We start from the raw sequence: 27,369 nt of genomic DNA, 5'->3' as shown, positions 1-27,369 counted from the left end.
ATACTGAAAATTAACTGTTTAATTACAGGCATTTTTAGAACTTGCTACAGAAGAAGCAGCTATCACTATGGTTAACTACTACTCTGCTGTGACGCCTCATCTTCGTAACCAACCTATCTATATTCAGTATTCCAATCATAAAGAACTAAAGACTGATAACACGCTTAACCAGGTATATTTACTGTTATGTAGTATTACAGATGCAGACAGTAGAAAATGAGGCATGGCATGTATTCTTGGCTCATGTGGGATATGTTTAAATAATTTGGTTTTGTCCACATTCTGATACTACTGTAGTCTCACCTGTGATCATTCCATTTTGTGACATTAGAGGGATTTGCTTTCTGTGTGATCTTTCCATTACAATGAGTTTTCTTAATGTTCCTTAATGTAAAAAGGAAAAGATTCTGTAGTGTCTTTTAACTTTAATTTTTTTCATAAAATAAGTTTTCATCTTAGTTTAGAGACTGTAGGATAAAAAAATTAACTTTCTAATTCTGACACCTGAGATTCTAATGCCAGTTTGAATTTCCCTAGGGATAATGACTAATGCCAATGCCTACATTTCAGTGCTTTGAATGATCACTGGTAGCACTGGTAACCTCAGCTTCTGTGATCTGCTGTTCCTGGAGAAGAATACCTTAATGATCACTGTAGAGACAAATATACTTAATAACAAAAAAATGTTTTGCTCTTGCCTCTGCAGAACCTATTTCACAATAAATATAGATGCATATGTATCTGTTTTCAGTAGAACAGGAAAATTAGCAAAAGTAACGTGGTGACCATTTTGTACAAATTATAGGGGGAGAAAAAGGCATCAATTTACTACAAGTCAGATGATTGTTTTAAGGTTAATTTCTTACGTTTTCTTTTTGGTGTTACAAAAGACAGCGTAAGTACCAAGTTACAGTTCCTGTTGCTTGTGTCCTGTCTTAGGTAAGGTACATAACTAGTAAAATCATAGCCGTTACCTTTAAAAACAATTTCAGGGTAATCTGTTGAAAGGCATCTCGGTTCAGATCAAGTGTAGTGTTGATTTTCCTATTGATCTTTCTAAACATTCCAGTTCCTTAGAATCTTTTGATAGTTTGTCTGCTAAAGGTACTTTTTAAAAATTGAGGGTTGGTTTTCTTTTTTTCCCCCACAAAATGTCAGTTATAAAGAAAAGAAAAATAAATACCTTCATTTACTTCTGAAAAAATAGAGTAGAGGTTGAATTCTGTCAGCACATACAGTGGATGGACATACTCCCTTAAGCTTTCTCTTACATTGTCTTTCTCTTACATTCTCTGGCTTCTGTGGTGGTACTGTTTTTGTACTTCACGTGTTCACCTTTTCAACATATAGAATGTACTGACTTTTCAGCAGTTTTTATGCCACCATACGCATTAATACCCAATTTTAACATATTCCCAGTCTTTCAGGTCTCTATTTTCTTTAATTTAGAACGAAATAATATAAATAGGTACTTGGCAGTAAGCACTCTAACTAGTATCTTATGAGGCATTCTGTAAAACACAAGACAGTTGGATATTCTTTTTTTCTGTAAGGAAAAATAAAGGTGGTGCAGATATTGCTTGTAGACTGCCTTTTTTATTTTTTTATGCTCAAAACTTAGGTTTTTTTTTTTTTTAATCTGTATTTGAAAGCTTTCTCATCCAGCCAAATTCCTTTTGAAATTGTCTTTTTCTGGATGATCAAGCAGGAAGATGTGAAGAAGTCAGGATGTTAGTACATGTAACTGGAAAGGTAGGATAAACAAGTTGGAGAAAGGTGCAAATATCTTAGCTGTAAAGAAGATAGAAAAAAATGTGTTTAACCAAGGGGTACTTTAAACAGCCAGGCCTTTAGAAATAATGACAGTAGGGAAAGTTCCATTAAGCTATGCTATTCTGAATTTCTCAGAAATAGTAGCTTCCAAGATTATTTTTAGTTATGTACTCAGAATGAGTTGACTCTGAATAAATAGATTCAAAAGGGACCATTTAAATTTTCATCTCAGCTTTATAATTCTATGAAAATCCTTTTCCTGTGAGACATCAGAACACTGTGAGAGGAGCATTTAAACTCAGATTTAAAACAAACATCTCGTACCTTGTTTCATACAGTATCTAGACTCAGAAGGATTGAGAACAGAGTGACCTCTGTAACTGTAATTCTCTTTAATCATCAGCCTGTCATAAATGCATGGTTTTAGTCTTTCTGCACAGACATGGCAACATTTAGAAATAAATGTATGTTATACTTTCTGAATGTTGCAGCTGATCTTTTTAAATTAATTTCCATTTTGCAAAAATAAGAAAAAAGCTTTACATACTGCTCAAATGTCTTAAAAAATGGCTATTTATATATGATACGAAATGTTATTTTGAACTTGTTTGACAAAATACTCACTGCCATAATAATTTTACAGATTATATCCTTATTTGCCAATGTATTCCTTCAAGTATTCACATTAACTTTTGTGGAATGAAATATGATCTATAAGCATAGACGGATAGTGCTAACAAGGGTCATATGTTAAAATTGACTTCACAAGTTTTGGTTCTTTGGGTTATACAGTCTAAACTTTTCCAGTCACTTTAAGGAGTGAGTTTTAATTGATATGTGCTTCTTCTGTGCTTACAGAAAGAGTAGGAAGTAGTTATGCAACTCGGCCAAATATCTGACCAGCTTGAAAGTTGTGTATTTTATACATTAGGGAAAAAAAGAACCTGTTGGTATCAAAAGATGTTTTTACAGTTACAGTAATTAATGTTAAACATAGAGGTAAATTTTGTTTTCCCAACTAGTGTTCACGAGGTCTTTTTCCCCCCCCCCCTTCGACTTTTCTTACTCATTGATTCGTTTCAGTATGAGGAAGATCATGTAAGTTGTGAGATATAAAATTTTGTAGTAGCTCTAATACCTTTAAAATATGCAGTATGCGTTAACATGGTGGTTATTATTTTTACCTTGCATGCTCACTTGTCTCTGTTTCGTATTGGTTTGCTTCCTAAGGCTACTGTAATGAAAGTATTAAATGGAAACCCTTTTTTCTGCACTTTTTCTTTCTCAGAAAAAGACATCTAATCTTTCTGATACTGTCAGTTTTGGCAGTGGACGTAGTTACATAGATGTGTGTTCTTGTGATGTCATCATGTGGTTACCTTTGAATTTCTAAAACCCTGCTTGTGTTTAAAAACCAAAAAATCCCCACACATGGAGAGGATTTTGTTTTTCTTTTCATGAAAGAGGGTGGATAACAGACACCAGTTTGTTTACTTCTCTGTGGATACTACTTTCTGACACTTGTCAGTCTTGTGTATTATTTCATTGTGTTAAAACTGAGAAGTGTGGAAGTGTTAGTTTAACATTATCTCTTCCTATTAGAGCCTTCTACATAATTAAAGTGGCAGTGAAATGTTAACTGTAATACAATCTCTTGAAAAATAGGATAAGTACTTCTGGTTTCTGTATAGTCTTGGGTTTTTTTGTTGGTTGATTGGTTTTGTGGGTTTTGTTTGGTTTTTTTCTCTTCTATAAAGAGTCTTGAAACCTACAAAATCCTCACTTTCTTTATCCTTACTAGTAGAACAATAAGCTTGCTACTAGAAAGATGGATATTGGTGCCGTTTGAAGCCCCTCCTTGCTGTGACATAAGGATTAATTGACATTTTCATTTTTATTGTTTATTCTCACAGAGTGGGACTGCATTGCACTTACGTTGTGTTATGTCAGTAGCTCTGAGTTTTAAATAAGTGGACTATTTTATGTTTCTGAAGTTAACTATATTAGTATTGCTAATTAATTTCCAGCTACCATCTTGAAATATTAAAAAGTCTGTCTTCTGTCATCTTTTTTTGTTTGTTTGTTTTTGTTTTTGTTAAGCGGGCCCAAGCTGTTCTTCAGGCAGTGACGGCTGTGCAGGCAACAAATGCTCCCATTAGCGGGACCACTGTTAGTGAGAGTGCAGTGACTCCAGCTCAGAGTCCAGTACTTAGAATAATTATTGACAATATGTACTATCCGGTAACCTTGGATGTTCTTCATCAGGTAAGCCAATTTTCATTTTAACTTGAGCTATGATTGGGAGGAACTTCTGTGTAAAACTTTACAATGTTTTTGGCAGATATTCTCTAAATTTGGTGCTGTATTGAAGATAATCACATTCACAAAGAATAACCAGTTTCAAGCTTTACTGCAGTATGGTGATCCGGTAAACGCACAGCAAGCAAAGCTAGTAAGTATAGTTCTCTTGTAAGGCTGGAGACCTTCCTGTACTCTAAACATTTGTAAAATGTTAATATAACAGAGTACTGACTGTAATAATGTGTCATACTCCTCTACCACTTGTGTGAATTTTTTGAGATCAGAAAATAACTGGGAGTTAATATATAATGTTCTATTGCGTGAAATCGGTGTTTAAAGATGCTATGTTTAAGGATACTATGTCTAAACAATTGTATACATCTATAATTATGAACAAATATTTTAGTAAGACTGCACAGAGGTGAAATAATATGCAAGACTGCAATAGTGAAAATGTCAACCAGAAGTAAAAATGTAGGATGTAATGTTGATGCATAATTAATTCACTGTAAACAGCAGATTTAGTAAGCCCATTGGATTACTGTTGGCAGATACTTTCTAAGCATCAAAACAAAGGTGTGATTTGTGGATTGGATATAGGTCTGCAAAAGTATTTAATTATAGTATCCTAAAAAAAAAATCTAGACTTCATTATAACTATAAATGCCCAGAAGAGAGAGTGCAGTCTTACTCATGGGACCAGACTATGAAGAAGCTTTGCAGCAGTGACAGATGAGAGCAGGATCTTACTTTTTGTTTTATTGGAAACTCTCCTATCCTGGTTAGGAGAGGCAAAAACAGGTAACGGGTTTTATTCATTATAGCAGGAGAGAGCCTATGGATTAATTATGACAAAGATCAACAGTATGTCATCTAGACCAGATGTTTTGAATTAATTGAATGGGATATATTCACATCTGTGGCAATAGGAAAGCTGAACCAAAGGGGAGGGCTAGTTTGGTTTTTTGGGTTTTTTTGTTTGTTTTTCTTCAAGGGATAAATGGAATGAATTTATATTTTCAAACCTTCACATGCAGTCTGGGTTTGTGGAAGGCTGATTAAAATTGATGTGCTGGTTAAGTGTTGCTTGGCAGCATAGAAAGTACTTGTTGCCCATAGATAACAGAATAGCTGAGAACTTCAGGAAAAAGTGAAAAAGCTCGCACCTCAGACTAAGTTGGCAATGAGTATCTCTTAGTAGAGGAAAGAAAAAATAGGCTTAGTTTTCTGTTGTAAAGAATGATGACTATATTGAAATAAAGACCTTCATTAAATGGTGGAGGATGGTCATTTTTATCCTCGTCACCAAATGAAATGCTGGGTATTGATTAAAAAACTGTTAGGTGGTCGAGACGGAATCACAAAAAGTAAGAGACATGTTTTCAGAAAGCAGAGTGTAAATGTTCATGCTATTGACAAAAATAAAGTTAGCCAGAGACAAGAAGATTTGTAACTTGATTTATGATGATCTATTTTAAGATAATCTAGTCCTGAAAAGCAGTCTGGAAATAGTTGTAGATTTGGAGTACGATTTAAATTAGGGATATCCTTTTCACAGATGAATAGTATTATGTACTAGATCATATGTCAGAGTAGAGGGAAATGCAAGTATTTCATTGTAATATGTAAAAATTTGCTTGGATGGGATACACCTTTCAGGTTTTAAGTAAGTTTAAAATAGTAACACAGAAACTAGATCTTTAAACTACAATTGCTGCAGAAATCGACTGTAGTCATTTAGATTCATATTTGAAATACTTGATAAACAGATGCTATGTGTTTGTTGCAGAATGTTGTAATTTAGTCTTGATTCGTGTTTGGGAAGTTATTTTTCAATAATAGATGTTAATGCTGCTTTTAAAGTGCGTTTTTGAAGCAAAATATGACATCGTGATAAATCTTTTGACTTCAGTTTTTTGAGTTATATATTATCAGAAGATTTAATGGAAAGACGTCTGTGAAATCGACTGTAGTGATTTGAAAATTATCAGTGTAATTCTAAGAATATATTATAAAGAAGTGACAAAATAACAAAAGGATGAGGTATGTAAATGTATGAAAGGAACATAGGAATCTCTTGATGTTGTTGACTTCTGACAGACTGATACTAGCTTGTGGGATACTGTATTGGTCGTAATTTTTTTTAAAAAAAAAGCATGTATTTGTTTCCCCAGTTTTGCATGTTTTGATTAGGGTAGCTGTTCACTAGTGGTACCTCATGTGTGAATGACTAAACTTCATTGAGTAACAGTGACTGCTGCATGTACAGTCATTGTCAGAGTGATCTTGGAGCCTTAGTGACAAATTGAAATAGTCTTAGGTTTATAGTTTCATATTTTAACCAATCTGTGCATAAACAGACAAAGTGCTAAGAGTAATACCAACTGCAAGTATTGAAGAGTGCTGTATTTGAAGGAAGGTTTGATTTCTGCACTACCCTCCCAAGCTAAATAGAGTAAAATAAGTACAGCTCTGATGGTTGCGCTACAGTGGTAAAACATGAAGTGCCACCAAAACAAAAATACCTAAAGGCAAGAAACAGTCAGATGATGGGAAGAAACTCTCCAGTTTAAATACAGCTGGAAATACAGTAGAAGCAAGAGGATGTGGTGGCTACACTTAAGTTGCATGGAGTTCAAAATTAAAAGCGTGGTAGAAGAGTAAAGAAGTTTTCAATTTGTTTTCCGTCAGTTGTTACTATAGAAGATAATGGGGAAATTTAATTTTCCACTGGCACTCTTCACAGGAAATCAGAATGTGGCCTTAATAGAAATTGAAGACTTATTAAGGAAGTTAAAGAGCAATTTGAAAAACTCAAGTGATGTAAGTACCAAGGAGAGATGCTATTCATTTGAAGGTTCTGAGAAAATAGTGACACTGACAAGAATGTACAATATGAAGCCTCTAGCCCTATGGGACCACTTTTGCTGTTTGAATGAGCAAGTAGTGAAAAATTGCATTCCTGCTCCACTTGCTTTGTGAGAAACTCATTTCCTGTAAAAGTAGATTATGGCTACACTGATTCATGTTTCATCACCACCGTCAGATTGGATCATTATAGTTCGTTATACTTGCAAGTAAAGGTGAAGATGACAAACTTCGGGTTCTGTGCAATGCAGCAGTCTAGCCATGGGTTGGAGAAAGTACTGAGGCTGTGCAGCAGTAGAGCACATTGAACTACTGTGCTGCTCCTAATGAAGCAGAAGGTGATGTCCTGGAGATGTCTGTATGCATAAGGAGATATTCTAAGCATCAAAAATAGCTCATTTTCATAGTAAATGATCAGTACCCTCAGCATAAGCAGCAAACTTAAATATTTGAATGCCAGTAATCTGGTATACCATAGAAAGATTAGAGTGCCAGTGTTTCTGTCTGAACAGCTGGCTAGTCCAGAGTGTTGATCTTTGTGTAAATGCACCAAAAGTACTCTTGCCAAATCTTGGATATTGACAGTTATTAATGCCTCGTCTATGGAGGATTAACTGAGACTCATATGTAGCACGTGACAGTCATCTTGACCCAACATGGCTTAAAAATATCACAAGTCTAATTGAGAGTTTCTGTTATAGTTGGCCAGTTGGTCCTCACTTGGCCCATAGGTAAATCAGAGTACCTTTACAGAGATTCTGTTGAGGTTTGACTCTACAGTCAAGATGTCTTGTTTCCAGTTGTTGAGAGTGACAGCTTCAGAGTGGCTCTGCCCTGGTAGCAGTCTGCAAAAGACCTCTGCTAGGCTACATTGCCCTAAAGTCTGTAATAGGAACTTCAGGTAGTCATTGCCAGAATGGAAAGCAAGGACATCTCCAGATAAGATATTTAGCTTCAGGGCAATTATCCATGATTATTGCATTAAGGATTTTCAGGCATCTTGAATCCTAAAGAGCACAATTTGTGCTCAGAAGTCATAAGCAGTGTTCAGGTAAACAGAAGAGTGCTGGATTGTATCCATTGTATCAGGAAGCGCAGGAAGTGCAGCAACAGTGTTTGTCTCCTGGATATTCCAATTTTGTAGAAAAGAATAAGATATGCAACTGGTCCTTCAGTCAAGGAACTGCACATAAAAAAAAGAAAAAAAAATTTATCTTATTTTTGGAGAATGTTTTACATAAACATTTTAGCCACAGAAACTTCTCATATCCAAGACACTTGTCTCAAAAGAAATCAATTTTATTCAAATGCATATCTGTAGGATGCACTTGGGACACATCTCTCCCAAGAGATATTTACCATGTGGCCTTCAGTTACTTTGAGGTACTTATTCGAGCTGGAGTGTGTTTTGTAAGGATTACTTCTTTTTTTTTTAATGCCTTAAACTGTTATGCCCTTCTGAAGATCTTGTTTCTGGTTTCTCCTGCTTTGTGTGCTTTGGGAAGAGAGACAGTGGGGATTAAATTTCTCTCTCTTCTTTTTTCTCCTCATGAGTTTGGAGAGAAGGCAGCAGTTTTGTGTTGCCCCTCTCTGCCACTTTTTTCTCTCCACTCTTAATTTGATTTTTCTTTATCAGACCTTGGTAAATGCTTTCAAGCTATCCTCATCCTGCAAGAGATCCATTTCCTGTCTTGGATCATCATAGGTGTCTACAGTGCTTGACAAAGAGAGGGGCACATGCACTCTTTGTTGTGGCTTGAAGCCATGTGTCTCCAGAAATATCTGCTAGCTAAATCTCTGGGCTCTTCTGAACTGGGAAATGAGAATATGAGAATGTCAGATAATTTTCTGTCTCCCATACTGTGTTCTTGTCTGTTTGTTAGGTACTGTATGTGAATTAGCTAAATAGTATTTTAAGTAGCATATCTATCTTCCTGAGTTTTAGAGGGCTACCTTGACTATCTCCTGAGAGGGGTTTCATTGCACAGATTCATGGTCTATACAGGCCTTAGAAGCTCATCAAAAACATAGTTCCTATGAATATAGCACTTTTCAAGGGAGTCTTCCTTCACAAGGATTTTCAGGCATCTTGAACATCTTGAATCTTGCAAGTAATAAAAAGAGCAGTGAATTCTTCTATCCATTATATCAGAAAGTCCTTCATTCAGGTGAGGAAAGCCTTAGAGAAGAAATTATTCTAGGAATGTTCTTCCTCCGCTTCAGAGCCTACCCATAGATCGGACTCTTAATCAGAGAACTGCATCAGTCATTCAGGATGTTACAACATTTTGTAAATTTGTAGAGTGCTTTTGCCATCTGAGATCACCTTTGCTGCTGTTACCACTTCTCTCAACCTCCACAATCACATTGGGAAATGAGAGATCCTAGTGTCATGAGTCCATGTTGACTAGATAGAAATTCTTACTGTCCTTTTGCAGAAAACCTTGAGTGTGGTTGATTGCATCAGCAGCAGGAGAAAATACTGTTTATTGAGCTTTTCTTTCTTTCTTTTTGTGGTGGGTTGACCCTGACTGGATGCCAGGTGCCCACCAAAGCCGCTCTATCACTCCTCCTCTTCAGCTGGACAGGGGAGAAAAAATAAAACAAAAGGCTTATGGGTCAAGGTAAGGACAGAGAGAGATCACTCAACCAATTACTGTCATCGGCAAAGCAGACTCAACTTAGGGAAAATTAACTTATTTATTGCCAATCAAACCAGAGTAGGGTAAGGAGAAATGAAGCCAAATCTTAAAACACCTTCCCCCCATCCCTCCCTTTTTCCCAGGCACAGCTTCACTCCCGGATTCTCTACCTACCCCGCTGCCAGCGGCGCAGGGGGACAGGGAATGGGGGTTACGATCAGTTCATCACACGTTGTCTCTGCTGCTCCTTCCTCCTCAGGGGCAGGACTCCTCACACTCTTCCCCTGCTCCAGTGTGGGGTCCTTCCCACGGGAGACAGTTCTCCACGAACTTTTTGAGCGTGGGTCCTTCCCACGGGCTGCAGTTCTTCATGAACTGCTCCAGCGTGGGTCCCTTCCACGGGGTGCAGTCCTTCAGGAGCACACTGCTCCAGCGTGGGTCCCCCAAGGGGTTACAAGTCCTGCCAGAAAACCTGCTCCAAAGTGGGCTTCTCTCTGCACAGGTCCACAGGTCCTGCCAGGAGCCTGCTCCAGTGCGGGCTGGGCTTCCCATGGGATCACAGCCTCCTTCAGGCACATCCACCTGCTCCAGCGTGGGGTCCTCCCCAGGCTGCAGGGGGACAGCCTGCCTCACCATGGTCTTCCCCACGGGCTGCAGGGGAATCTGTTCTGGTGCCTGAAGCACCTCCTCCCCCTCCTTCTTCACTGACCTTGGAGTCTGCAGGGTTGTTTTTCACATGTTCTCACTCCTCTCTCCAGCTGCAGTTTCTGTGCCACAGCAACTTTTTTTTCCCTTCTTAAATCTGTTATCACAGAGGCGCTACCACCGTCGCTGATGGGCTTGGCCTCGGCCAGCGGCAGGTCCGTCTTGCAGCTGGCTGGCAGTTGCTCTGTTGGACATTGAGGAAACTTCTGGCATCTTCTCACAGAAGCCACCCCTGTAGCCCGCTGGCTACCAAAACCTTGCCACGCAGACCTAATACACTTTTTTTTTTTTCCCCATTGGAACAGTCTCTAGTCTCATCTCTTAATCTGTGGGATCTTTTCTCAGTCAGCGGTTTTCATCTCTTCTTCCTCCTGGCTGCTATGACCAAAAGAGAGGGTGGTTTGACATTATTTTTAAGAAATGAGAGAGTATTGTGTTTTGTGGTGCAGACCTCCGTTTCATCGATATTCCCTGTATGGTCATTTTTAATGTCTGTGACAGACAGTCATAGCTCTCTGTTCTGGATCCTTACGACTTCCTGGGCTATTTCTGCTAGTTCCTGTGTTGTTAGGCCTTGCTTGCTTATTCTTGCCTTCACTGAAAGGTGCTTCCATGAGACATGAGCAGATTTTGGATTCTTTGTGAATGTTGCCCCAGTTGTTAAGACCCTTTCTAAATATCTGGAATTTTTCTACTGTACTAGTTGTCTAGGAATACTAGCTTCTTTCCAACCAACTCCGCTATTTTGGAGCTTTCACTAGTATTGGGGATTGTGATTTTCTTTATTTCTGGTTTGCTCCCTTTCTTAGCTGCCATAGCTGATGTAGAACCAAGCAGCATATTTTGTTATTAGGAGTAATCTTTTTGTTTCTTCTGTGTGGTGTTTTGGTTTTTTGTTGTTGTTGTTTTCTTTTTTTTTTTCGGTGGTGGTGGTTTTCTCCCCTCCCAAAAACAGTCTAAGTGGCCATAGAGAAACTTGTAGGGATGATGGTGTGTTTGCACTGTGGAGTTGAGGTCATGCACAGGAGTATGCTGTGGAGTGGAGATTGTTGTGTCAGCACAGGCACATGCTTCTCTCCTTGGGTTATGTGTCAGTCTGAATTGAGAAAGGGATTTTTGTTTGTTCTTTTACTACTGTTTTCTATTGGTCTTAGTTCTTACTAGCCATCTTGTTTGTGTGCTTCTAAATACTACAATGTGTTTTTTTAGGAATCTGTCTGCTGACAAGCTCTTGGCAGGAGGTGAGCCACTCATCAGAATCATTTTCCCCCTCGGGAAAGTCCAAGAGAAGGGTACTTTTTAGTAACAAGAGGGAGGGAGGGAAGGCAGGGGCCTGGAAACAATTCAGTATCATGACACTTGATATCACATGATGACATAAGTTTTGATACTTCTGTTGTTGAAGCTTAATAATGGGTTTGCTGGCCCATGCAAGATAACGAACAGTAGTCACATTTTGTAGAGCTTGGTACTTGATCTCCTTGGTTTGGCACATGTGTGGTGTGGTACTGTGTCACATGTAAATGTGTGCATAGGTAAATGCTCAAAGAAAGCAAAGTTTCTTAGCAGTAACTAGAGTTCTGTGAGATGATGCCCGTATATACATTCACTAACAGTATGGCTACTGTCTTCTCATTTTTTTCAGGATGTCTGTTTGAGAGGAACAGGTTTTGAGGGTTTGTTGCACCTTTTTTTTTATTGCCATATAAGAAGGAGCTCAGGATACACATTCAGTTGTGACTTTACATATGAACAGTTAATCTTGAAAAAACCCTAGTTGCTGGTAATCTTTAGTGCATTGGTATTGGAGCTGTCTGCTGCTGGTAGAGGTGGGTGGGGTGATTTGGTTTTGATCTGTTGCAAGAAGCCTTTCCCAGAGTGTGACTACAGTGCTTATTAAGAGTGTGTCTCCTTCCTTTCTGGTTCAGGATGTTCTTTCAGCGTGTCTGTGTCCCAACTGCAAGGGATTTCTCTTGTGCAGTATTCTTTTGTATGTGCTTTTGGTCACTTTGAATTTGTCAGAAGGAGGAATTTTTGCTGTTTCAGTGTAAGTTTTAGTTACTTATGCAGCTCCCTTTAAACATCGACTACTCTGGAAACTATGAATGCGGGTATATTTTGGTTTGCTGCTTTTTAAGACTAAAAGATTTACATCAACTTCACAGCCTTCTGCCAGCCATAAATCAGTGTGTCTACAGACTCCATACAGAGGTATAACATGAATCTTGATTGTGTTTTAAAGACTTAGAGCTCTGTGTCATGGTCCTGTGATTTGGACAAAGCTAAAGGATACTGCCTTTTGGTCTCATTTGTACATAGTTTTCTTCATTATGTGAATGGGTATTTCCTTGATGGCAATGGCATTGTCTTTGATAAGAAGTAAGCTCTGGCTGTGTAAACTGGACCTACCTTTAATCCATATTTTAGTCGATTTTAAAAGGTGAGAAATCTTCTGAAAGTGATGACTCATTCTCGGTGTATGCTTTTTTTAGATGTAAGTGTTCCGAGTGAGATTTTTTTTCCCAAATACCAACATTAGGAGTCTTGGATTCTGCTTTGCCACTGTGTGTAAAAGAGCTAGCAAACTCTGTACTCTGTAATGGTGACACCCGCCATCACCCCAGCAATACAGAATTAATCCTCAGCTTGTATTCTATGAATCAGGACAGTAGATTTTATTTTGCCAGTATTGTATAAAGCATTGTTTAAGCTGAGTTTCAAGCACAGGAGTTTCTCTTTAATTGCTAAGTATTTGTTGAGACAATGTCTAGACTGTCAGGTTTCTATACTTTTTTTTTTTTTTTGGTATTATTTTATTTTCCCATTACTTGGAAGTTCGAACAATACTGACTGACTTATTCTTGTACACTGATTCATAATGGTGGTAATTTCACGAGCCCTGGAGATGTGAGCTGTGGTAATACATTTGTGGGAAGGGACAGCCTTGCTGGCCCAGACCTAGCAGAAGGGTGTCTGCAGTATGTTCAGTTTCCAGATGCATGACTGTGTGAAAATAGCTATGTTGCTTCCATACCCAGCAGGCACACTAGGTTTGTGCAGTGCTTGGCTCAAAATGACAAGTCCTACCAGAACTTTAATGTGTTGGGAAGTACACTGCAGCTGTAACCAAGCTAGCTGTGCAAGAGCTAGCTCAGGTTCAGAAGTGGTACATTTCAGTCCAGCATTAATCAAGAGAAACAAAAGATCTGATTTTTGTATTTGGAGGTGTGATTTGTGTTTTTCACCATGTGTATATATGAGGTAGTTTTATATTTAATATAATGACTTGATTGAATGGATTAATTTTTAGGATGAGCTGTACCTTTACTTCCTAGCATTTCTGAAGAATATAAACCAACTTAGTTACAAAAATGTCCATTTTTTAAATCTCTCATATTTAGCTGTTAGTGCTTCAACTGAAAGAAAGGTGTGCCCAAAATGTAAATGGAATAAAATCCAGGTATATCAATTTGCCTGGTATATAATGAAGATGGACAAAACATACATAATTAGGTCTTTTTAGAGAGTGTTTTCATAGAGTTCTAAGTAGTGTCATGGTAAGAGTTCACGTGAATTTCACTGTTAATAGGCAACCTTTCAGAAGTACTAATTAATTGTGAAAATAGGATTTTTTTAAAAAAAGTGTTAGTAACATTAGGTTAGCAGGTAGAGTTGCTTTTCTTTCAATTTTGGCACTAATTACCTTGAAGGGGAGAAGGAAAACATGCAGGAACAATGTAAATATTCAGCTTTAACAGATAGCTGTCTAACATGATATTTAAGTCTAGATTTCTGCCCCGCCCTCAGGTCAGCTTTCCATATAAAAGAGTACTTGTGTGGTTTTTGGTTTTGTGGTGTGTTGTTTTTTTTTTTTCCTTTGAGAAATTTATTTGGCATTATGTCTGAATTAAAGCTGTACTGTCGAATACAGGTTAGTTATCAATATTCAACAGCCTAACTTTTAAGTTTGACTGCATTAAAATGTATCTTGCCACTTTGGTGCATATCTAGGTAAGAGAAGTAAACATCAAGGTTCCTGGAATCGTTTTAAAAGAGGTTAATGCATTTTAATCTTAATTGGTTTTAAGCTAGACAGTAAGATGGATAAATATCTATACGCTGACCTTATTTAAATAAACAACAACCACCACCAAACAAAAATAATTATGTAACCAACCTGTATTGTGTATTTTTTAAATAAATTGACTCCCTTTTCCAGGCCTTAGATGGTCAAAATATTTATAATGCTTGCTGTACCCTACGGATTGATTTTTCCAAATTGGTGAATTTGAATGTCAAGTACAACAACGATAAAAGCAGGGACTACACTCGTCCTGATCTGCCATCTGGTGATGGACAGCCAGCGCTGGACCCAGCCATTGCTGCGGCATTTGCAAAGGAGACATCTCTTCTAGGTATGATTCTGACGTTGTTCTTTTGTATTGCAAAGTCACTTGATGAAAATGTTTATTAATCCTTCTAACAGTTAAAGATCTTAAATTACGATACTGTCCAAAGGCCCATTCAGGGTTCAGTCTATATTGTGATCTGCATTGTAGTAACACAATTATATTGTCTTTAGAAGTCCTGCATAAATGAGTGAGAGAATGCATGACAAAATGAAAAATGCACAAAGTATAAGGAAAAGTCAAGTTAGTCCTACTTTTATTTCCAAATCTGTCCTCCCGTCTTTCATGTGTTCCTGTCAGCTGCTACTACCCACCTTGCTCACACTCCTACCCAAGTTTGTAACAGACTTAATGTGATTTGCATGTTTCATTCATGCTAATGCTTATTTGTAATATCAGATTATGAAAATAACATTTTGTTGGTTTCCTTCAATGAGGAAAGATTATGCTCTTTGCTTAAAAAAAAAGAAATAAAGGTTCTAGTCTGGGATTTCTGTAGAAAAAGGAAAAAAAAAAAAATCTGTAGTTGCACTTCTAGTGCTATGGTACATGAGTTCTAATATCCTGTCAGCTTTTGAGTTCATCAGAAGAAGTAGGTGGAATGCTCTGAGAAAGAATACAGATAAATATATCCTCTGACTATTAGCAAAATAATTAATGCATGCTTTGGGAGAAATTTGTAATTTGTTTTTTTTTTAATTTATCACAATTCATTGCATAAGTTTCACTCCTACTTCTGTCAAGTTGCTGTTCTTTGAGAACACCTTTCACTCTTCAAAATTTAATAGTACTCAGGCATAATCTCATGACTTTCATAAAACCTGATTTATTATGCTGCAATCATTGTTCTTCCCACTTAATGTATTTTCTCACTTTTTTTCTTTCATCATTTCCCATTTTTCTTCTAAAGAAAACTTAAGAACAACATAGATTTCATGCCTTGTTTTTGTACAAGATGGGCCAACTTGGAGTAAGTCAGAGTTAATCTAGTAAAGAGGGGCCTCTGCTCTCTGTGTTTTACAGAATTTAGAAGGCACTTAGTGAATGATGTGAATCCAGGAAAAGGGTGAATATTGTAGTTAAGGCTACTGAATGATGCGCTATATCTACGCTTTTCCAAAATCAGATTACTTGAAGGATACATTTCATATCTAGCTGTAAATTCCACACATGCCCACCTCCCACAAATTTTGGAGTGCTTGACTGCACAACCTCGAGTATGACTTGCAAAATGGTGTATCACTTGTAGCTACTGCAGACGTTTTGGAAAGTAAAAAATACCGTAAGAATCTAAAGTCTCTGAAGAACCTGTGGCTAATGTTTGTTTTCTTTTTTTTCTCTTTGAACTTCCCATCATTTAAAAAATGAAACCTCTCATTTCATGGATTGATAGGGAAGGTGGATGAGTGTTTGTGAAGAAGTTTGACACCATAGAGATGAGTACTGTAGAAATGCCCTTGAGGCAGTTAGTAATTCTTTTGTCAGCACGTAATGACTAGAACATAGACATGGGGATGCCCTATGAGTAGTAAGGAGGCAAAAACAAAGTAAAGAAGCTGCTTATTAATAAAAGACCTATCATATTAGTTGTTGTAAGGCAGGGATTTAGAAGAGAGTGAGTTGAAGATTCATGATTTATAAAACGGTGCCAAATGCAGGATTACTTATGGAACTCTAATTCTGACATTTTCCTGAATCTTGAGAAGTTGCTTTCCAGTCTCAGGCTTACTAATGCATTTCTTTGTATATAATGCTTATAGTATGCATCAAATTAACAGGTTTAATTTGTCTGGCATAGTGGAATTACACTGAGGATGCTTGGATCATTGCATCACTTTTGATATGTTTAATAATTGGGGTTACTATACTTGTTATAGTTTTCCAAGTGACTTTAGCTTTAGTGGACTTTATGTTCTAGTATTTTAGGCCTGAAAGTCACTTCGACGCTTTTGTAATTTTTGTCTACAAAACTACGTAAGTTTTCTAACCTTTTGATTTTAATCAGGCTCATTCTTTTGTGTATATTAATTTTTTTTGCTAGTAAAATTATGAAGATGACAGTCATATTAGCTGATTAAATATTTTAATTCTTACTCTCTGGGTGGACCTCTTTAAATGCAGTGTTTTTCCAAGCAGCAGGAAAATAAAAGGTACATGACATGAGTAACTTTCATTGCAGCTGTGGAACGTTTTCAGAGCATCAGTGAAGTCAGTCATGTTTATTTTGATGAGTAGTAGAGATTATGTATCATGGTTGTTTTTTTCTGCTGTAAAAGCATTCATTGTTTTGAAAGAGATTTAAGGGAGCTGGGTTCATCTTCTAACTGCTCATGGCCAGTTGGGTGAGCTTGGTATATTGTAACTCTGCATCATCTGTCAAATGAGGATGATGACACAGTGATTTTTTTGTTGTTGTTGTTTGGGTTTTGGGGTTTTTTACTAGTTGCCTTTTCTGTTTGTTTTTACAGAATTTGAGCTCTACAGCTGAAAAACTTTATAAAAAGGCTCCATAGTACTGTTGGTGCCTTAGCCATTTGGATAGTTGTCAAAATGGGAATGGTGCTTGTTTGAATATTCAAGAACAGGGTTCTCATTCTGAGCTGCTTACTGTGCAAAAACACACAAAATATGTGACATAAATAAGAAAGGACAAAGGATAGAAAACCTCAAAAGCCTAAATGGATGCTTGTGCATGCAATTTATAGCTGCATTTTAATTCAGATACTCAAAAGGAGAAGGATGAGAACACTTAAAAGTTCTGAGAGTCATAAGGTCGAGTTTGGCAAACTATGATGTGTGAAATATGGCAGAATGATAGGAGCGACCTTCCTTCTGTTTGTTTCTTTCATCTTAATATTTTATTTCCTTTTATTTGCTTTAGAATTCTTATTTCTGTAATGTCGATAAAGATGTCTTCAGAGTATACTCAGAGTGTCTGCCATGCCCTGTTCACAAATGGTTCCCAAAGGGCATGATCCTCCATGAAAGAGTCAAGCTCCATTTTGAGCTTAATGTGATGCTCTTCAAGTTCTTTTGCGTGCACAAAAAGAATACCATAAGTTGAACCTGTGGCATTCTTGTTAAAATTCTTGCTGTAGCTGTTCTCTTATATGTATATAATGAGATCACCAACAGAAAATGTGGTAAGGACTCGGTTCTGACTTTCGCTTCTGTTATGCTGTTATATGCTGGATAGTTGTACAACTTGGGTGCCTTTTTGTTGTTGGCTTTTTAACAGTATACTGTAATTTACATGTCAGAAGTGACATTTAGGTCTAACATAATTTTGTGAGTTGAGTTTTAGTGACAAGATGTGAGTCTTGTTAGTCTTGGTGTTTAAATCTGCCTTAATACCAAACCATTACATATCTCAGTTTCCTTCTGGATGGAATTAACCCTTCTCTTCAGTAAATGTAACTTTATGATGTAGTGTAGTAACACTTCCAGCTTCATAAGCTGTTATGCAGAGATTTTAAAAGAACCTGCTATCTCCCCCAAACCATTCAGGCTAAGTATAAGAAGCATGCCAGTAACAAGTACAAAAAGATGGTGGTTACTTGACATAAAGTTACAAAAAAGGTTCGTAACAGGACTATGGACTAAATCCAGTTCTCAGTTGCAGTTGTGCATACCTGCATTAAGATGACCACTCTTACTGCCTATGGTTTTCACACATAAGTTCATTATATATTTTTAGTATAGCTTTAATTTGCCTTTTACTAAAATGGTGTTACTAATTTGAATTTCAGAAGTCGTGCAAAAAGATAAACTGAGAGGGAATAAATAATGTGACATGCTGTGTTTAAACTTCATTGAGGAAAAAGACCTCAAAAGGCTAGGAAAAAGGTGTATAATATTTGTATGTTTTCATTAATATCCAGAAAAAGCAAAAACCTGTTACTTGTAATTGTTGGAAGCTAAAATAAAACTAGTGACAAAGCTTTCTAATACCAGTTGATCATGTTGTCAAAGTAGCTAACATTTCTAAGTAGTTTCAGATGAGTCCTCAAATCTTAAACAGTGTGTTGCATGATAACTAATAAACATAATACAAGTTGTTCTTATTTATTAAAAATTTTTTACTTGCTTAAATCAGAATGGCAAATCAGGGTGCAGTGGAGACCTACAGAACAAGAACTGTGTTTTCTCTGGGTTTGTAATTTGTCTGACCTTTCCAAGAAACAAGGTCTATGTGTGCTATGTAATCGGTTAGAAACGTATCAATCAAATAGATGATCCTAGCCTGCATGCATCATTACTCATTCATCTACTACATCCTCAGCTGTGATGAAATAAGGTGTCAGAAATCTTTGAGACTGTAAATTGGACATCTTTTCAATGAGTCTTGTTATCTTTTGAAAGAACTAGAAAATCACTAATGGACAGAATGGGCTAGTTCCAAATGAAATATCAGAAGCAGATGGTTTGTTTTTTTTCTTTCCTTTTTTTTCCACATCCTATATGAAGAGAGATACACATTCTCCCCCCCCCCCCCAAAAGTTACAGGAGATCTTACAGAAAAAAACCTTTGAATAAACAGCAACTGTGTTATACTGAACTGCAACAAACAAAAGATTTTAAATAAGAACTACTTATAATTGCAAGTACTAATATGTAATAATACTTTAACTCCAATTTAGATATTTGTTTAATGCTATAGCTGGAAATATGTTGTTGTGGTTAGGTCTCCCACAGCTTTATCCCTTGCCGTCGTTGCTGGCTTGCTTTATTAGCACTTTCCACTAATGCGTTGTCTTATGGTGGTTCTTAAATTAATCTATTTCAAAGGATAATAATTGAAAATATTTTCATGTGAATGCTGTTGAATTAATCTTTGTTTTTAACTTCTTTAGTGGGACCAAAGAATGTCCTGTAGAGAGTCTGATGCTATGAAGAATTTTGCCTTTTAAAGTATGAATTACTCGGCTATGCTCTGCCCAACTATGGAAAGAGCAATAAAAACTTCACTAGTCATCTTTAGGTTCTTTTATTTGTAAAAATGCTGGACCGGCTTAAAGCTTCTAAGGTTAGGGAGAAGTGCCTAGACACACTTGAAGATTTGAAATGCTTTAGTATCTTGGCATTTCCTAATACCTAAATGATTGCTATTGACCTCGTATAAAATAAGTTGTTTCCCTTCAGGTGGACATCTGTCACACCTTACTGTCATTCTTCACATTTCTGTCTCTATGACCTCTGCCGTACATGAGTGTAAATAAACATGACATTCAGCATATGAAATACAAAGCACTCAAAAGTAAATTTCCAAAACAATTTTTTAGAACAGAACTGGATTTTTTAAAGTTGTTTGAGAAATTTAATTTGATATTCACAGGTTTCCCTGTGTAGTACAGTCTGATTTGGGGAGTAAACTTCTTCTTCCGTAGGGGTACTTTCTGTAACTGCATCCTTTATTAATTTTTTTTCTTGGAAGTAAAGCTATATTCTTCAGCTTTAACCAAAGAGCAAAACATGCGTCATATTTATGTTACATTATTATCTTGCTATTAATATATGTTAGTATATAGTATTACACCTTCCTTTCACACAAAATGTATTTTGAGAAACGAAATTGCTATGCTTGGCCTAGCAGTGGTCCATCTAATTTCATATCCCTTCTCTGACAGCTAGTGTTACTTCTGCGTTCTCTGATGGAAGACCTAGCGCAGCCCTCGTAATGGATGATCATACAGTAGCATACCTGGGGGGAGTGCTTTCCTAACCCCCAGGTAGCTAGTGCTTGACTTGTGATGAAGCATATTATATGTCACTTTATTGCCTATTTAATGTAACTGGCTGTTGTTTCCATAGACCATCTAATACAGTCTCAAATCTATTAAGTGTTTTTGCAGGATGGAGGGGAGAAAGACAAGATAGGGTTTTTCTTTTTTTTATGTATTATAGTCAATCCCACAAATATCACATATAATGCAATAAAAGATCATATTTGTTGCCTTTTGATTCAAATAGGTTTTCCCTTTATCTTGTGGCATGAGAGATGACTGGAATTGTTGTTACTCAGAACTTTCTATTCCTCTGGTTTGACCCCTGAATACGAACATTTTTAATCTTTTAAACTTTATCAGAAAGCATTCCATGTCTTTAATTTCCTTTCTTAGAACACTTAACTGTTTTTTCTTCTGTATGTGCTTTGACACGAAATGACCAGAAAATATTTGCACTATGGCAAAGTAGTGATGGATGTCCTGTTCCCTTTGAGGGGTCATTTGTCCAGCCCCCGCCAAATCTCTCTCTCTCTCTCTCTCTCCCCCCCTCTCAGTGCTGCCCACCTCCCCCGTATTTGTTTTTCACAAATTTGTGTAACAAAACATAAAGAATTGGAATGAAGATAGAAATCTTCCCTAGGCAATTAGAAAAAAAAAAAATTGTAACCATGCTTACTCCCTGCCTTCTCTCTCCCTGTGTGTTCCCTTTTGATACTAAATCTGGGATTATTCTTTTTTTAAATTAATGGTTGAATGTATTTACTATTATCTGCTTAGTACTTGGGCATTGACTGAAACTGAAGAATTTATTTTTTTTATGACTTCCTTTAAAATAAAACTTAATGTGGGAAGGGAAGTAGTCTTAGGTGCATAGTGAAAAGTTATATTTAGACTGTCTACCTGGCATACTGGAATATTAGTCAAAAGTTGTATTAGCTTAGCGTGATCATATAAGCATTAGAAGTTTTGCCAAAATACTGAAAGCTGAGAAGCCAGTTGCAGTAAAAGAAAATAAAACGCTGAAGTTATATTTCTTTATTGTTTTTTACACATTTTGCTATGTCGGTGTCCTTTTACTGAACTCTGTGAAATGTACAAATAAAATTTTGATCAAATATGATAAAGCTGTTCCTGTATCAACTATGTATAGTGCATATGTATCACAAGAACCTTTCACAGATCCTGGGAGTAGCACACTTGCCTAGTACCCCAGTGACTTGACCAGGCAAAACCAGCAGGGCTCTACAGGATGTGAATTTCCTTGGAAGAAGGAAAAAAAAAGCACAGCTGAAGGTTTAGCTAATGGTAACATGTGTCTTCAGGGCATTGGATTACAAAAGCCACAGAGCATAATCAGTGGTGCTACCTTCAGTCTTGAATTTACAACGTTGCCTCCTCACCTAGTTCATGCTAAGGCTCTGAGAGATACATAGGCCTTTTCACATGACCAACTCGCATGTTGTATACTTAGTCTGAAGTATCAAGTTGAAGTGAGGAGTACCTCTCAAAGGGTGATGGAAAATAAGGATGTAATGATGCAGAGAGCACAATTAGTGTTTATTTTTACTGATTTGATCAACATTTACTAACTGGACATTTTAAGCATTTTGGAGTACACTGGAAACACCTTTGGTGCACAAGAATGTTTATTTGAAAAGAAAGTACTTTTTACACCTCATCACTTCTTTGAAGACTTGATCTGAATCAAAAAAAATAATTCCCCATTTCTCTTCCTTCTGTTAATTTAACAACCCATTTCACAACCCTTTGGATAACATTAACAGTGGAATGGTCTGCTCTGTAGAGCATTGTATGCAACACTTGTGCTGATAAAGGTACTTTTTTTTTTAAATGACTTGTGTGTGTTTCGTAAAATATGCTTTATTTTAAAATTAGGGCTTCCTGTTGCAGCTGTTCCAGGAGCTCTGAGTCCTTTGGCTATTCCAAATGCTGCTGCTGCAGCTGCAGCTGCTGCTGCTGGCCGTGTGGGAATGCCTGGAGTTTCAGCTGGTGGCAATACAGTCCTCCTGGTTAGCAATTTAAATGAAGAGGTCAGTGAAACAATTGTAATTTTTTTTTTTTTTTTCCTCTTTAGTCACACTTCATTTGTCAGTATTTTATAATTTCTTTGCATTTGGCCTCTTACATTTGGATTTTAAGCTCAAAGTATTTTTGCTGTTTTTTAATAATCCCCCAAAGTTAATTTTAAAGCCATTATTGTTAAATACTTTTGTTTTCCCAGGTAGCTAACAACTTAAAATGTCCTTTGATAGTCAGCTACCTATTTTTTGTAAGAAAAATGTGGTAACTACTGCATGTTTGACATTTGAATTGAAAACTTTATTTTTACAAAATAGCAACTATGCTTTCTTTTGCAATTATAATCATGTAAACTAGAATTTCTGTTTTGTTTCTTCTAATTGTTTGCTGTTTCATTTCATGCTTGTATCTCACATTTTAAGGTCTTAATTTATGTGAACTACTCTAACACATTTTTCTTTGAAGGTTCTCCCAAAGATCTTGACGAGGCACTCTTCCAGTCTCTCTTAGTAATTTTTTTCTTTGCAGTTACTCATTTGTCTTTAAAAAATAATAATAAAAAAATGGTGGCAAAGCATTTTCACCTTAACTGTATCTTTCTTGCTAACTCTGAAATCTAAAAGGGTTTGTTTAGTTTTGCATTTTTACTGTCCTTTACATTTATTTTGATGGCTGTGAAAGCTGGTATGAAATGTGGGAAGTTTGTATCAGTCTAGCTGTTCCATTTTTAACTGGCCTCTGTCACTGTAAATCATTAAGCTTTTTTTGTCATCTGGTACTATTTTGTCATCCACAGTCTTGCATGTTAAAATGTTTTAGATCAGAGTGCCATTTTGAAAGATTTTTTGCCTGCATTTCATAACCAGCCATGCTTATGCAGTTAAAGTTCAAATTTTAAAATTTCTATTGCATGCTTTTTTTATTTATCTTCATGTTGAGATGAAATGCTGTAGTTTACTCTTGATATGAATGTACTTTACCCATATTTGTCTTGGGTGACTACATTTTACTCAGTTTTTCTTGTACAGTACATAAACCAACCATTTTCTGACCAAATTCCTGCATTTCCTATGTACTGACCTATATTTTATTTTTTTTGTTCCCCACTTCCTTATTTTTTTTTTCTTCTGCATTGCTGTATTCCCCTCCCCATTTCATCCTTTTCCCTTTGTGTTCAACTTCCCTCTCCTTGTCTTTACCCAAATTCCCATGCCCTTCCCTGTCTTACCCTTCTCCTCGTCTTTGTCTGTGTTCCCTGTCTTCATTCCCTATGTTCATGCTTCTGTGCTTGAACAAAATGTTCCTCGGACCAACTTGCCCCAATTAACCGCCTTGAAACCATGATCCATGACCACCTCACCATTCTGCGGGAACCACCCTTCGTTATGGATGATCTGTTCATCTCCGCTCTTCCTCGACTCTTCTCTCTTCTTGTCTTACGCTGCTTGCTCTTCTCTCCTTCTAAAGATGGTTACGCCCCAAAGTCTGTTTACCCTCTTCGGTATGTTATTGTTAGCACTATACTTTTATTATTGATTTGATTTTGTTTTATTTTTTTTTTTTGTTTTTTTTTTTTGTTTGTTTCACATTAATTCTTATTTGTAGCTAGCACTTCAGCTTAAAGTTGAATAGTAAATCTTTTGCTATTTTTCTTTTGCTGTTTAAAACTCTCCATAGACACAGATTTTCTTTTAATGCATGCTAATATATTTTGCATGGTCTTTAATTTAATATTCATTCACATAGCTTTGAGGGTTTATCAGAAATTATTCTTTTCAAAATTCACTATTCAAAATCTTTATCTCCTTTATTCATTTGTGAGAATGTTGAGTTTGAGTGCGTGATCTTGTTGCTGTCTGAATGTTCCATTGATATGTCAAAATGTATTACTTAGGTGACTGGCTTTAAAATGAACTTTTTCTTTTGGGTTACTTTGAATTTGAAAAGGTGTTTATGGCGATGTGCAGCGTGTGAAGATTTTATACAATAAGAAAGACAGTGCTCTTATACAGATGGCTGATGGAAACCAGTCACAGCTGGGTAAGATTACTTTTCTGTTTGTATTCCCATTAGTCTAAGTACTTGAAATCATGCTGTGTAAAATCAGGTGAACTAAGCATGTTTACATTTGTCAGTTTGTCTTGTATCCTGGTTACCCTCAAGATCCAAAATCTTACTGCATGTACTTGTATTCCAGAAGGTCTGCACAGTATCCTAAATGAATTCAACAGCTGAATCACATGTGATGGTCTTTAAATACTCATGCAGATTCTGCAGACCTAGTTCTTGATTCCAGTCTTTTAGCACGTTGACCCTTTGATTTGCTTGGGTGTTTTTCTTGTTCGCTTGTGTGATGTATCACAAGCTATTGAAAATTAACACTGAATTGAGTAAACTTCCTGTCTTTTTCAGCCATGAGCCATCTTAATGGACAAAAAATGTATGGAAAGATTATTCGGGTTACCCTTTCTAAACATCAAACAGTACAACTACCTCGAGAGGGACTTGATGACCAAGGGCTGACTAAGGATTTTGGCAATTCACCTTTGCATCGCTTCAAGAAACCTGGTTCAAAAAACTTTCAAAATATATTCCCTCCTTCTGCAACACTTCATCTATCCAATATTCCGTAAGTGTTGGCTGTCAGTAAGCCAGTAATGTTAACGTGAGTCACAACACACTGAATTGACTAATAATTTCTTGCTTATGCTTATTTTCTTTCTGTCTGTAGACCATCAGTAGCAGAAGAGGATCTACGCACATTGTTTGCTAACACTGGAGGCACTGTGAAAGCATTTAAATTTTTTCAGTAAGTATCTTTTCTGTACATAGCTCTAACAAAAGACTGCCTAAGTGCGTTTTTGCAGCATGTCTTAAGGAAAAGTGCCTAGAGGATAGAAAACATTAGGAGCAACCCCTGTAGTGTTCGAGTTCCTAATGCCATTATTTTGTTTCAGAAGAGATCACAAGATGGCACTTCTTCAGATGTCAACAGTAGAAGAAGCTATTCAGGCTTTGATTGATCTTCACAATTACAATCTGGGAGAAAATCACCATCTGAGAGTTTCTTTCTCGAAGTCAACTATTTAAAAAGGCAGATTGAAAATGAGGGTGTATTGCATTGTTTGGTGTTGTCACCTATTGACTGTTCAGGAAAGTGGGGACCAGAGTTTGTCTTCTGTTGTCTTTTTTTTTTTTTTTTTCCCCCCATGCTGTTATCATTCCTTGGTTGTTTTAAAAAATAAAAAATAAAAAAAAATTAAAAAGCAGTGATACTAACTGCTGTTGTTCAACTGTTGTTTGGATAAACCATCATTTTGTTTAAAAGACTTCAAGTTAATACCACAGTTTTTCAACTTAGTTGACGTACGTGCCTTAAAAAGGAAAACTAGTACTGCTGGAATTGCATAACTAGTAAAAAGCAAATTTGGTTGTCTGGGGCACATTGTTACATGATAATTTAAATATGTTTAGGCAGGGGTGTGTAAAAAGGTTAAGCTTTTGTTTCTCCTGCTTGATAGATTTCTTTATCTTCTGGCTTTTCACTTACTTTTCTTTTTAATTGGATAAGATGTATTATGCTGAAAGAGTAAAATGACATTATTTGATTTCTGTTACTTTTTGCTTTGTGCTCTTTTTTTCAAAAGGCCTTTTGTATTTCATGGTTCTGGTCTAGATTCAGTTATGAATGTAGGCATTAGTTAAAATTAACAAGGTACAGAATATTAATTTCTTAAAGGACAAAAAGTGACTTCTGTGACTTTGAGCCCTACGTGAAAAGCATTGTGGAATCTTAACCTTTTTGTACACACTCTTGTGGGATGTATCATATAAATGTCAGCACTAAGTAATGTCTTGTTTGTGGCTGAATATTTTTCGTAGATGTTTGGAGTTGACATGACTTATGTGCATTTCAATATATATTGCCATCTTTAGTTTGTAATTAAGATATGGAATATGGTTGTGGATTTCTGAGCATGTACAGACTGGTCAAGCTAGTTCAGGAAATGGTGCATGTATTTTTCAATGATGAAGAAAGTTTGCTGCAAATGCTTGCAGGAAATCTTGTGGCAGTTTTCTAAAACTGACAACCAGGTGGGACCAAAGTTTATGTGCCTTTAGTCTTAATTTACCTTGCATTGTAATATTCAGTTTTAATAAATCTCTTCAAAATATTTTGTATTTAGAAATTGATCTGACTTTACTATAAACATGGCTCAGAATCTACAGATCCAGTTAATTTGAAAGCAGTTCTCTGTCAGTCTGAACTGTTACCTTGATTCTGTTTAAATGACCAATACTTTTTGAAATCGATGTACTTAGTTTCAAGAGTCATAGATTCTGTTATCTATGTAGAAAAAAAAAGGTCATGTATATTTTCTATTAGTTGAGTTTTTACATCTTTAGAATTGTAAAATTCAGTATAGTTTGAAAGTGGCACAATTAAAAATTAATTTTCTAACAAAGTTGGGAGGTTTGACGGTTGTTTAATTTCATTTTGTGTGTACTCTGCTTACCTCTGTAGCATGCTCAATAAACACTTCTGTAGCTCTGTATTCACCTTTTCTGTCTTTCTCTGCTGCTTTCTATCTCTCCTTTTCTTTGTTTTTCACTTCTACTGTGCTTCTAAATTCATGTTTATTCTCTGCCAGGGTGGGAAAAGCATAATATTAAAAAATACAATTTATGGCTTTTTACCATAAATCTGATGCTGTGAAAAATACCAGCTCTTTATTTTCAGAAAGATAGTGACCCCATTGCAGGCATATGTGCATATTAAACATTTCCCACCCTGTTATAACTTACTGCTTTAAAGACATAACTTTTATTGTAGTTCGTTAGCTCTCTCTTTCTATCTTTTTAGTTTTTTAAGCAGATTTATGCACTAATAGATCTCTCAGGTTT

At 36.4% G+C, this 27,369-nt stretch overlaps 1 protein-coding gene across 5 annotated transcripts in view; it reads left to right on the top strand.

Moving 5' to 3' along the window:
- Positions 1-27,020, top strand: part of PTBP2 (polypyrimidine tract binding protein 2) — a 56,713-nt gene extending 29,693 nt beyond the window's left edge. For 2 of the 5 annotated variants that reach the window (XM_030032511.2, XM_030032515.1), the window contains 10 exons: positions 29-172; positions 3,874-4,038; positions 4,115-4,225; positions 14,509-14,704; positions 22,321-22,475; positions 23,932-23,965; positions 24,412-24,504; positions 24,877-25,093; positions 25,196-25,273; positions 25,422-27,020. In XM_030032511.2, the coding sequence (XP_029888371.1) occupies positions 29-172; positions 3,874-4,038; positions 4,115-4,225; positions 14,509-14,704; positions 22,321-22,475; positions 23,932-23,965; positions 24,412-24,504; positions 24,877-25,093; positions 25,196-25,273; positions 25,422-25,554 (1,326 nt within the window). In that variant the 3' untranslated portion in view covers positions 25,555-27,020. The remainder of the gene's footprint in view (positions 1-28; positions 173-3,873; positions 4,039-4,114; positions 4,226-14,508; positions 14,705-22,320; positions 22,476-23,931; positions 23,966-24,411; positions 24,505-24,876; positions 25,094-25,195; positions 25,274-25,421) is intronic. The other 3 variants (XM_030032512.2, XM_030032513.2, XM_030032514.2) reach the window with 3 other exon arrangements.
- The last annotated feature ends 349 nt before the right edge of the window (positions 27,021-27,369 follow it).

Source organism: Aquila chrysaetos, chromosome 12 (assembly GCF_900496995.4).
Source record: "Aquila chrysaetos chrysaetos chromosome 12, bAquChr1.4, whole genome shotgun sequence".
Taxonomy (NCBI): domain Eukaryota; kingdom Metazoa; phylum Chordata; class Aves; order Accipitriformes; family Accipitridae; genus Aquila; species Aquila chrysaetos.
The sequence above is the reverse complement of the archived record's forward strand: the minus strand, read 5'-3'. Positions and strand labels throughout refer to the sequence as shown.